The sequence below is a fragment of the Manis pentadactyla genome, chromosome 1, assembly GCF_030020395.1.
Source record: "Manis pentadactyla isolate mManPen7 chromosome 1, mManPen7.hap1, whole genome shotgun sequence".
Taxonomy (NCBI): Eukaryota; Metazoa; Chordata; class Mammalia; order Pholidota; family Manidae; genus Manis; species Manis pentadactyla.
The window spans coordinates 30253245-30265452 of NC_080019.1; the positions used below are offsets into that span (position 1 = coordinate 30253245).

At 40.3% G+C, this 12208-nt stretch overlaps 1 protein-coding gene across 14 annotated transcripts in view; it reads left to right on the forward strand.

Moving 5' to 3' along the window:
* The window catches only part of RAPGEF2 (Rap guanine nucleotide exchange factor 2), a 259283-nt gene extending 255034 nt beyond the window's left edge, over positions 1-4249 (forward strand). For all 14 annotated transcript variants that reach the window (XM_036887962.2, XM_036887967.2, XM_036887969.2 and 11 more), the window contains 2 exons: positions 1042-1347; positions 2220-4249. In XM_036887962.2, the coding sequence (XP_036743857.2) occupies positions 1042-1347; positions 2220-2245 (332 nt within the window). In that variant the 3' untranslated portion in view covers positions 2246-4249. The remainder of the gene's footprint in view (positions 1-1041; positions 1348-2219) is intronic.
* Positions 4250-12208: the final 7959 nt, after the last annotated feature.

Below are 12208 nucleotides of genomic sequence, written 5' to 3' on the forward strand. Positions count from 1 at the left end.
TTGCTGTCACTGCTCTGGTATGAAGTTTGTCATGTTCCCTCAATCCTGTCAGGATGTATTTTATTTGCTTTGGCATACTCAACATCTACATAATTGAAGTGTACGTACACTTTAAAGGGTACAGAGTTAGAGATTCTAGAGTATAATCTCTACAGACATCACTTTTACTAGGAGGGAAATTGTAGTTATTTTGCCATGTAAATCATCACAGGTGGATGTCAAATTTAATACCCTTTCAAGATGAATAAGAAAATAACAATGAACTATTCTTAGGTTACAATTTTAAAAGCACTTTCCTTTAATGAACTAAATCTCAGGATTTTTACTGCAAAGAAAAGAATGGTTTTCCATACCTAACAGTTGAGTCTAGAAAGCAAGAAAATAAAACTAGCTTTACTTGCCTTCACAGATTTCATTTTCTAGGTCATGAACATTAATAGAAGAATTTTAAGAAACACACGTACCTTATAGTTTTAGAGTTTTTAAAGTTGCATCATTTTTGTTCTACTTTTCTAAATTTAATTTACTATATTCCAAAGTGAGGTCATCAAAGACCTGAAACTAGTATCGTTGATTCGCTGCCTGATAAGGGTAAATGCCCAGCAGAGATGGGCTAGTCTGCCTCATCCCTAGGGCGAGGATGGAGGAAGCAAGAGAACTCTTACTAGGCACTGTTAACATGCTCCAGGCATCGTATCGGGTACCTTTTATGTTCTCTCTCTGTGTAGTCTTTCAGTAAACCCATTACTATTTACAGGTAAGTGCAAGTTTGGAAGTAGTCCATTTAAAGCTGACAGGCAGTTGCATGGTAGCTTCTCTCACCAGTTATTTCACCACACGGTTAACTATTGTTAATATTTGGTTCAGTTAACATGCGTCCCCCCACCTGCCATATCCCCCACCTCTATCTCATACCACACAAAATCACTTCTGCTATTATTTGTATGCTGTTTTAATAATTACAATTTTTTGCAAACATTTGTGGCATGAAATATTCTTCACAAAATTTGTAATGGCTGGTCTATTGTCTTTTTATTATAGCACGAAAGGAGGGCAGGTATCGAGAGCCCCCGCCCACCCCTCCAGGCTACATTGGAATCCCCATCACTGACTTTCCAGAAGGGCATTCCCATCCTGCCAGGAAACCACCAGACTACAATGTGGCACTGCAGAGATCTCGGATGGTTGCTCGGCCCACTGACGTGGCAGGGCCTTCCCCTGTACAGCAGCCACATGGGCATCCTGTGAGCGGCAGGCCAGTAAACAAACCTCAGTGGCATAAACCCAATGAGTGTGACCCTCGCCTCGCTACGTATCAGTCTCAAGGGTTTCCTCCCGAGGAGGACGGTATGTATATATGCATCTTAAACCGTAGTTAGATGTGTTCGCTTATGCTGCTTGTAAGCTTTCCAAGGCATTTGTTTTGTAACACTGGCCAGCTGTGTCTTTAGCCATGTACTTACTACACAAAAAACCTTTTATATTCAGAGATCCAAATTTAGGGTTAAAGCAAATTTTGGATTGCTTACTTTGTGTGTGATTTTTTTCTTCTTCTAAAAGGCTTAAGAAATACCAAAGATTGCAGAGGGTGTGTCATTTATAATAAAGTATGTACATGACATGACTGGATTTCTTAACTAATTCTCAGAGTTTTTTGAAGAAATGTTATATTTGGACTTGTAATGAATTCCAAAAGAAAGCCTGATAAAGAAGGAAACTTCTCTTTAATTTGTTTGCCTTCTCTCTACAAATCTACCTTACAGTGCTGGAATGAGCATGAAAGAGATCGTGCCCTCACCACCTTTGAGTTTTGAGTTTAACATGTTTCATTAAGCAAATGACCATTACAGAAAAGAGCAAAAGACAAAAATTGTAAATGACTTACAGTCCTGTCACTTACAGATAACCACCATTAATATTGTTATATATCTCTCTAGACCTTTATGTGTGTGCTGTTTTATAACTTTTCCAGTGAATTATTAACTTCCCAACTGATAGTATATATACTTTTATAGTATATGTATATTTAAAGATATGTATCACATGTACTTTTATTATTAATCATCTAGAAAAAAAGACAAGGATTTTAAGTGGGTTAAATAAAAATACCATAGCTTTTTTTTTTTTAAGTCTAACACATCAGTAAACGTTTTCTTTCTGGCACAGGGAACAACTTGCTTGCTCATGAATTTTTTTTTTTCCTTTGATTGTGCTTGCAGAGGATGAACAGGTATCTGCTGTTTGAGGCACAGGTTCTTCTGGACCCGGAGTTAGCCATCTAAGAGGAGAGCACAAGAAGACGCCCCAAGCATTGGAGCCTTGGAACTCACATACTGAGGATGGCGGACCAGTTTGCCTCCTTCCCTGCCTTAAAAGCAGCATGGGGCTTCTTCTCCCCTTCTTCCTTCCCCCTTTGCATGTGAAATACTGTGAAGAAATTGCCCTGGCACTTTTCAGACTTTGTTGCTTGAAATGCACAGTGCAGCAGTCTTCGAGTCCCCACTGTCGCTGCCTGCCACGTCACACGGTATCATTCCAAATTCTGAGGTCATCACAACAAGATGATTTACTCTGGCTGCACTTCTCAATGCCTGGAAGGATTTTTAAAACTCTTCCTTTTAGATTTTGATCCAGTCCTAGCACTTCTTCTCATTGGGATCATGAGAAAAGCTAGCCATTGAACTTCTTGGGGCTTTTAGCCCACCAAGGAAGACAGAGAAACAAGGAAATCCTTTGAGTACAGTGCTTGTCCACTTGTTTACAATGTCCTCCTTTTTAAAAAAAATAAGTTTAAAGATTGTGTTCCGTGAAAAATGTTATATCCATTTAATGATTACAGTATTATTTTGAACCTTTCAGTAGGGTTGCCAGCCTGGGTTTCTAAAAAACCAAATATGCCAGACAGGGTGTGGTCACACCAAGAAGAGGGGAAGACCTAGCATGTAACCCTGTCTTTCTGTGTCCTTCTGGCCTCCCCCGTGAAGTGCCCTATTCTGGAAGTATAAGACGTTAGCCCAGTACTTAGATACCAAGATACCTCATCCACTCCTTCCCCAGTGGGTGGGGTTCTTCTGTAAAACTGTTTGCACATGGCCAGGGGAGGGAAATAGGACTCTCATGTCCTGTGTCTGAGCCTTATGGAGTGCAGGACAGTGTCATTGGAGGACATGTGCTGCTCCATTGAGATGAATGGCAAACCCTATTTTTTTAAGTTATGTTTCTTTGATTTTTGCTAATTTAGTTTTAGGGACTTTGTATTTAAAGAGAAATGTTTATAACTGGATAACATTGCAGTTAAAGCAGCTTGGGATGGAGCTAATGCCAGCTGTTAATACTGCACTTTCAAGACAGCCTCCCTTTATTGAATTGGCATTAGGGAATAAATAAGCCTTTAACATGATAACAGATCAAAAGATCAAAAACCTGGTTAGCTATGTCAGCCTTTGCAAGGTGGGTTAGTCACCAGACTGACCTGTAAGTGGCTTTATGGACACTACAGACAGAGAAGGCCTAAGTGTAGCGACCTCCTGCTCACAGCTGCTATTAACCCTCTAATGACTGAAATGACCCTTCCACTCTATTTTTGTGTTGTTTTTGCACAGACTCCGGAAAAGTGAAGGCTGCCAATCCGAGTAGTACTCAAATGTGAGGAACTGCTGGTCTTGGATTTTTTTTCCATTAAATTCAGCTGATCATATTGATCAGTAGATAAACGTAAATAGCTTCAAATTTTAAAAGTCGAATTGCAGTGTTTTTTCACTGTATCAAACAATGTCAGTGCTTTATTTAATAATTCTCTTCTGTATCATGGCATTTGTCTACTTGCTTATATATTACATTGTCAATTATGCGTTTGTAATTTTACTTGTAATATGCATTCTTTGCCAGTTTTATTATATAGGCTATGGACCTCATGTGCATATAGAAAGACAGAAATCTAGCTCTACCCCAGTTGCACAAATGGTATCTAAGCATTAAGTAATTGTAGAACATAGGACTGCTAATCTCAGTTCGCTCTGTGATGTCACGTGCAGAATGTACAATTAACTGGTGATTTCCTCATACTTTTGATACTACTTGTACCTGTATGTCTTTTAGAAAGACATTGGTGGAGTCTGTATCCCTTTTGTATTTTTAATACAATAATTGTACATATTGGTTATATTTTTGTTGAAGATGGTAGAAATGTACTATGTTTATGCTTCTACATCCAGTTTGTACAAGCTGGAAAATAAATAAATATAACATACAGCCTTGTCTATATTCTTAATGAATCTTGCATGCTTTTTATTACTGAGGTATAATAAAGCCGTGGGTCTTACTGCAAGAGCAAGTCCTCAGGACAAGAAGAAGATTTAGCTGGAAGACTGCCCAAATAGCCTGTTTTTTTAGGTAGCAGCTTCAGAGAAAAGAAATTGATATCACTACGGTTGACACAAACCATTGTCAGAATTTACAGTCCTTGAGATTCAATGAAAAATGAGGGTCACATCACTATATTTACATAGCATTTGTCTCTTATCAGCCCTTTTCCAATAAAAATCTCTGTGGGACAAAATACTCTGGTTCCCAAGATACATACTGAGAACTTAAACTGACGTTCAAGATCATGAGCACTTAGTTGAGAGTACAATGTAGCTAATGATTTGGGACTTCTAATGAATGAATAAAATATTGCTCTGTCTGTGAGTCCTAATGTGTGGTGAGTCTGAATAATATTTCGGTCTATCAGAAGGGCACGTACATTTAAAAAGGTAAAAAACAGTTAAGCAGCAACCTACTTAGCACATTTTGAAATCAAGGACTCATTTCTTATCTTGAGGCAGGCATAAGTTAGAGTACTACCTGTCACTATCAGGAAAGCCTCAGAAGCTGGAGCCAATGCCTGTGGGAACGCAGACACAGCACGAGAGAAGGTGAGGACGTCTAGAAGGGAGCCGGGAGTTTAGTCCTAATACTAAAGTTGCCCACTGGCCAAACTTAAGAACTTTCTGAGGCATTTGTGCTAGCTCTCTTAGTAAGTTTTGAAAATCTGGCCATCAAAACAGTTGGAGGATTAAAACCAGTAGCTTCAACCATACCTTTTAAAAATTGGAGGTACTGTGTGTATAAGTGCATTATTATGTGCTCATCTCTACATCCTTCCATGCTAAAACTTTATTCAGGGACACCTCTATCAAAACAACAACCTCTGCTCTACTGAATGCAGTGTCATTCAAAAAGCTTCGTTTTCTCAAATCTGTTTTGAAAAATAATCTTGATATTGTGAAGAATAACCTCTTCATCACTTTTTTGTATTCTGCTAAAACGACAAATGAGCCATGATGCGTATTATTACCCTCTTTATGTTTTAGGTTGCCTTTAAGTAGGAAAGATTTGCTTCAGAAGTATGTGGTTTCTAGAAGTATGTGCCCTTAAGATAGCAGTGACAGAGTTTAATCTGTGTCATGTTAATAGAATTTTGTCAAGTTTTAGGAATGTTGTAGAAAGTGTTGGTGGGCGTCAGATGCTCTCCCTAATCAAAATGGCCAGTTCTGTGTCTGTCCGCATACAAACAAGTTAAAAGACCTCCATATATTTGCCTCCACTTGAATCTATTTCCCCCTATTGGGAGGTACAGAGTTTATGCTCATCTATGATTTGTGGCACCTCGGGCGGCCTGTGGAGAGGCCCGCGTGGTGAAGAACTCAAGCCTGCCCACAGCCGTGTGAGTGTGAAGTTCCGCACCCTCAGGCCTTGAGATGCCTGGTGCCCTGGTTGACAATTTCTCTGCAACATTAGGAGAGATCCTGACCTAGAACCACCCACCTAAGCTGCTTCCAGATTCCTGACCACAGAAACTATTTGTTATTTTAAGTTTCTATATTTTATGTGTAACTTATTAGGCAGCAATAAACATAACTACAGGTTACTAAATTGATGCTTTTGTTCTTTGAAATGTGTCCCAATTCTTCCAGAAATGTTTTTCCCTAGAAACCAAGTAAAAGTTGGCTCATTTGCCTGCATACTAGAAATGTTAGATCCATTAAGGCAAGCAGTTCTTTGCTTGAAATAGACAGTAGTTTGTGGTCTTGTACAAAATTATAGGCTTTTCTGGAATGTATGGTCTATACTCCCAATCTTAAGTGTATTTCACTGTCCTTATGATATTTCTTTCTCTGGTCGTTTTGATTGTTTAAAGTTAGTGCTCTAGTGGTTTATTAGGAAGGATTTGTTGGGAAGTTCTTGCACCTGAAATCCAGTTTCGCTGAACATGAAATCCTTAGCTCACATTTTCTTTCCTTGAACATCTCAGATATGCCATTGTCTTCTTGCATAAAAGAGTGCTAATCCAAAATCTGATAACAAACTGAGTTTATTTTCCTATTAAGTACCATTATCTTACACTGATGCCTAAAGGGCATTTTTCTCTGTGAAAAACTATAGTTTTGCTAGAATAAATGTTGCACTGTGAGGTGTCGGATACTATTTCATGCAAACGGGGCACATTCAATAAGTAGCTTCACGTCCTCCATAAAGAATGTTTTATTGAATTTTAAGTTTCAGCATTTGTTTCAATTATTTTGATTTTCCTTTTCAGACCTCTATAATACACGTTAAATCTTCTCTGGATGTCTTCTATAGCTACCACTTTCTGTCAAATCCTTTTTATCTCTCTCTTCACCTCCTTTTAAGTTTTCTTCTTTGCCATCACCTTGTAATTCCCTTAAAACATTTTGTGTTGTGCTTGATATTGTGTCTCATTTATCTTTGCTTCTCAAATGATTTTTTTCCAAATATTTTCTGGGTTCTCTTACTTCTCATTTAACATTTACTTTACTCACTTTATGAAATTTCTTAAATTTCTATTTTTGGTTTTATCAAAACTTAGTTTTTCTTATATTATTTTAACATCTTTTGAAATATTAGATTACACTTTTCATCCATTTTGTGAACTTGAATTTCTGGCATTATTTCATAGTTTGTAAGGATTAAATATACAACCAATTCTCTTTTTTTCTATTAACAACCACTTGACTTGAGATCGATAAATCCTTTTCTGCAGGTCATTTTAAAGTGAAATGAGTATTTTAAGAGGGATGAATGAGCCCAGACAGCTTTTCTAACTTCATGACTGTAGACCTCTCTTTTTTGTTTTCACAAACTAATGAAAAACATGGCAGTGAACTTCTTGAGATTTTCGTCTTCTATTCTTCTCTAATTTTACCTGGACATTCTCTTTGCTTTCTCCAACTGTTTCTGTCCTGCTTAATTACGATTCTTCTCTCAGCATTTTCTCCTCAGTGCAAGTTCTGATTGGTTTGGTTTCTCCTGTTCAGCACCTCATAGGCACACAGCCCTGGACAGATGCAGCATCATCAGTTTTCCTGTAACCCCACTGAAGTCATCTGCACAGAGGCCTGCCAAGTGCCTTCCCAGCCTCTGCAGCTTTCCTCAGCGTAGTCTGCATGCTTCCCAGTGAGTCCCTGATAGAAGGTCAGTAGATCACTGTCTTCAGTTCTGCCTTTTTGGTTGCTTTGATTGTTTTATAGGGAAATTCTGAGAGGTTAAAAAACTGTACTGCCATTACTACCTAACTCCTAGAATGGTATTCTCTTGCTTTTTTTATTTCTCTTGATCAAAATTTCCTTAGAAAATTTTTTAGAAATTTGTGCCTTTATTTAATTTGCTTTTCAGTGAAGTGAAAAACAGTGTTCATTATGTAAATTTTTAAACACAGACAGAGGTAAAGAGGGTAGTATACTACCATCCTTCCATGCACCCATGTATAACAAGTATTAACATATTGCCAATTTAACTTATGTTTAGCTTTATAACCCTGTTCCTTTGATGGATTATTTTGAAGAAAATTCAACACATCATTTCATTTTAGCATAAATGCTTTCACTTTTTTCAATTATTTTTTAGTGCTGAATTTCATGTAACATAGAAAACATCAGGCTGAGATGATTTACAACTTCACACAAGGTACAAGCGCATGACGGAGGCTTCCTTTCACGTGTCTTAGTGTCAGGCAGAAAGATAGACATGAGTGGGATGGAAGGAGAATGGGGCTCATCAAAATGACTCAGGGAGTTGATCAGATAAATCCAGAGAGCCAGAAATGGCTCAGAGTTAAACAAATGAAGCCACAGGCCCAAGAGTAACTCAGGAAATATCCAGAATCTCCCCAGGTAAGAAACATCACAGTGCAAACACAGCCCAGTCCATGTCCTCATTTCACCAATCACATCAGGTGTAGAGGGCCATGAACTGTCAATCAAGGACTTGTCTGCCCCACAAAAGCATCATAGAAGAAACTTCACAGTGGGCAGTGACGGCCTCTCAGACATTCGGCCAGAGCCTGCTCTGTTACAGAGGATAATAAAACAGCCTGCTTGCTCTCCTGACCTTGTTTCACTCTGCCTGTCTTCTCTATGACTCTGAATGGAACTCTTTCCTGCCATTAGGAAAATTGTGTCTATAGATGGACCACAGAAGTGAAAATTAGGAAGAGGTCTATTATTAGGGATTTATGAGAGACAGTACTGAAAAACAATACTTAAAACCATCTGTGCATCTGTGGGTAAAATTGCACTATTCCAGAATCTCTCACCTGGCTTTCGTACATCTGCATATGAATAGGTGTTTCTAAGGGGTGGAGAGTTAGTCCATCTCCATGTCAATAAGTGATATTACAAAAGGACTGGAGAGCGAGTGCACACTTGGACTGAGAGATTTGGTGGGGTCTTGACAGCCAAGCTGGGAGACATGGGAGAGCAGGAATAGACAACTGCTTGTAGGCAAAAAATGGGTTTCTCCCACTTTATTTTTCCCTTTGACTGATTTCAGCTTCAAAGGTTTCTTTTCCTCTGGCTAGTAATTTATCTCCCCCACCCCCCGAGTTACATAATCTATACAGGTTTTTACGGCAGAAAATCTGAAAGTCATCCTTATTTCCCCTTTCTCATCTCCTTACAGAAGCAGCAACCCAAAGTTCTACATATTCAACTGATCTTTAGTATGTTTGTTCCTGCTGCCAGATTTCCTCATCATTTCAGGACTTTGTCATTTATTTCCTGGACTATAGCAACAGGCTTCTGATTCATCTCTTGACCTCTAGTATCACTCCATCAGTTGCTCCTCAAGAACCATTAGCAAGTTTGTTCTGAAATATATATCAGTTCATCTGGCTCTTCTGTTTAGAAGCATTTAGTGGCTTCCTGTCACTTACAGATAAAGAAAACACTTGAAATACACTAGGCTGTTTAGGATCTGAATCCTCTTTATTCAATTTCTACTCTATTCCTGTCTTTGCAAATACCACTTGTGTTTTCCTTCAATAAGCTATTTTAGATTACTGTGCTTTCTTATATGTTGTTCCATTTTTATACAAAACTTTTTTTCCCATTCTTCATGCTGCCGTCAAACTCTTACTTTCAAGCTTTAGTGATGTCTCTTCCAGCTTTGAAAAAAAATAGCTTATATAATAAAATGACTAAATTTTGTTCACAAAGAAAAATTGAATAAAATTTTGGACTTCTAATATCCTGCTCATATTTATTTATTTATTTTTATTAAGGTATCATTGATATACAATCTTAGGAAGGTTTCACATGAGCAACATTGTGGTTACTACATTCACCCATATTATCAAGTACCCCCTCCACACCCCATTGCAGTCACTGTCCATTAGTGTAGTAAGATGCTATAGAGTCACTACTTGTCTTCACTGTGCTACACTGCATTCCCTGTGACCCGCCTACATTATGTGTGTGTGGCTAAAAAATGTAATATAACAGAATCTCTTGCCTGGCTTTACTGCATATCCATATGAGCAGGCATTCCTAAGGGGTGGAGAGAAGTAGTTCATTTCCATATCAATGGGTAATTACCTGGGTGAACTAGGGAGGGCTTATCTAAACTTGAGAGGTTGCGGGGGTGATCTTGCTTGCTTCTGTCAGAGCAGGAAAGAGAAACAGCCCCAGGCCACAGTTTGCAAGCAATAAACGGGTTTTAAACTTTATTTCGCCCTTTGATTTCAGTTTTAGAGGTATTTTGCCCCCAGGATTCCCTTTCTCCAGAGTTACATCTGGCAGTAGTCGGCAGGACCTCTAAACCCAAAATCTGTCTAAATGGGTGCGACCTTTGGGAGGGCTGCCCCTAGAGATGGTGGGGAGATGCCTGAACCAACCTCCGGGGATGGTGGGGAGGACCCCGGTGGATTCAGTGAGCGGCAAAGGGTGCAGCTTCATTGGTTATTGTCCCCCCAATCTGTGGGGCTTCCAATTTGGGAGCCCCTAGTGGGGAATTGGCCTAGGGTAAAGTACCTCCTAGAGGGGTGGGGCCTTCCCCAGAACTAGGGAAGGGTGGAGACACCAGAAGCTACAGAATTAGGCCTCTGTGAGTTAGAAGACTGCTTAAAGGCCCTGAGTGGCTGTGTGGCAGCTGGCATTGTAGGGTCTCTCTTCATAGAGATAGTGAAAAATGTTATTGGGGAGAAACAGAGGATCATTGAGAGGGTTAGCAAGGAGAGAGAGGGACTTAGGCAGCAGAAAAACACTTCCGCATCGCTTGGATGAGCTGGGTGATAACCTATGGGATGCCCTTAAAGAAGAGAGAGAGTTATTGAAAAGACAGGTCACGCTCCTGGAAGGTTTCTTAGCAGGGGCGAGGGGGGAGGTGGCAGGAAAAGCCACGTTGCAGGAGGCTGTGGGGGAGGGGCAGGAAGCGGTGCCTTCAGCCCCAGAGATGGAGGAGGAGCCGGGGTGGGGGTGGGGGTGAAGTGGAGGCGGGGCCATGGGCTGCTGAGGCCACCGCCTGGGGTACCAGCCTCTCCTGTATTAAAGGCCCACCCAACTGTAATTAAGAAAATAGAAATGAAACAACTGTGGGCTCTTCAGGGGGAGGAGCCACCCTCTCCCCAGGTTGTGGAGCACACCATGCTCCATCCCTATACCCAGGATAAGCTGGTGGCCATGAGCATGAGGTACAGGCAGAAGTCATTGGAATCTCTGCCTACATGGCTTTTACGTCTCTGGATATGGGGGTGGAAAACATTGCTGTGTTGGGTACTGAGATGAGTAGACTAGCTTCCCTTACAACTCACCCTTCCCTCCAGTGGTTGCAAAATGCCTGTCACATCTCAGGGAATCAGACACTTCTGGAATAGCTGACAGCTGCCATCAGGATAGTTTGGCCTAATCAGGGTGATTTACCATATTTACCCAAGAATTAGAAATCATATGCAGAGCTCCAACAGGTATTGTGGGAATTGGGCATGAAAAATATCATCTATAATATGGACTCCCAGGGCCCTGATGAGGAGTTGTTCACTGTTGGAATGAGAAATCTGGTGCTGCATACAGCTCCCACATCTCTCTTTGGGTCTCTAGTGACTACTCTTGCCCCCACATAGGCCACGCATAATTGAGGCTACTCGTGCTTTAGCAGTAGAAGGTTGGGGAGGGGGAGGTTAAAACAATAAGGGCACAGAAGGAAGTACATGCCACAACTGAAAGGTCTCGAGGACCCAGATGTGGGTTGGTTTAATAAAGGCCAGGATAGTGTGTAGAACCTGAAGAATCAAAAGTTAGCATAAGCACAGCCATCTTAAAGGCTCAAACACCATTTTCTAACCTAGAAGGAGAAAAATTACAAGAACTTTGAAAAACAAGTTAGTCAGCCAGTGTTAATTGTAGTGACCTTTAGTTAGCCAACCTCAATCAGTTAAGCTTATCTTGCTAGAACCACCCTAAACATACCGAAAGTGATTTTATCTAACCAGACCCCCAGGATGAGGCGTCAGCCGAAAATTTATGTGTCTATGAAAAAAAAACACTGTATTGTGACTGTAGAAAATACTGCCCCTTTGAAAATGCTATAAAAACTTCTGGCTTTGTGAGTTCGGGGTCCTCATTGAGACCTGCTGCGTCGGGCTAATGCATGGACCCCAGCTAGCTGGCCTCTGAATAAATTCCTCTTGCTTGTTGCATCAAGAGACGCCTTCCGTGAGTGATTTGGGGCAGCGTCCTCCTCTGGGAGAATCCAACAAGTGAAAGAAAAACTCAGTGGACAGCCCAATAGACTCCTGTTAGAACCAATTAAAACCAGAGCATCAGTTCCAGCCATTATAGGTCCAGGACACAAAAACTGGAGGCAAAGCCTTATGCTCAGCCTAGGTATGTCCCTGTAAAACTTCCTGGTGGACAGAACTCAGGATTTCCTG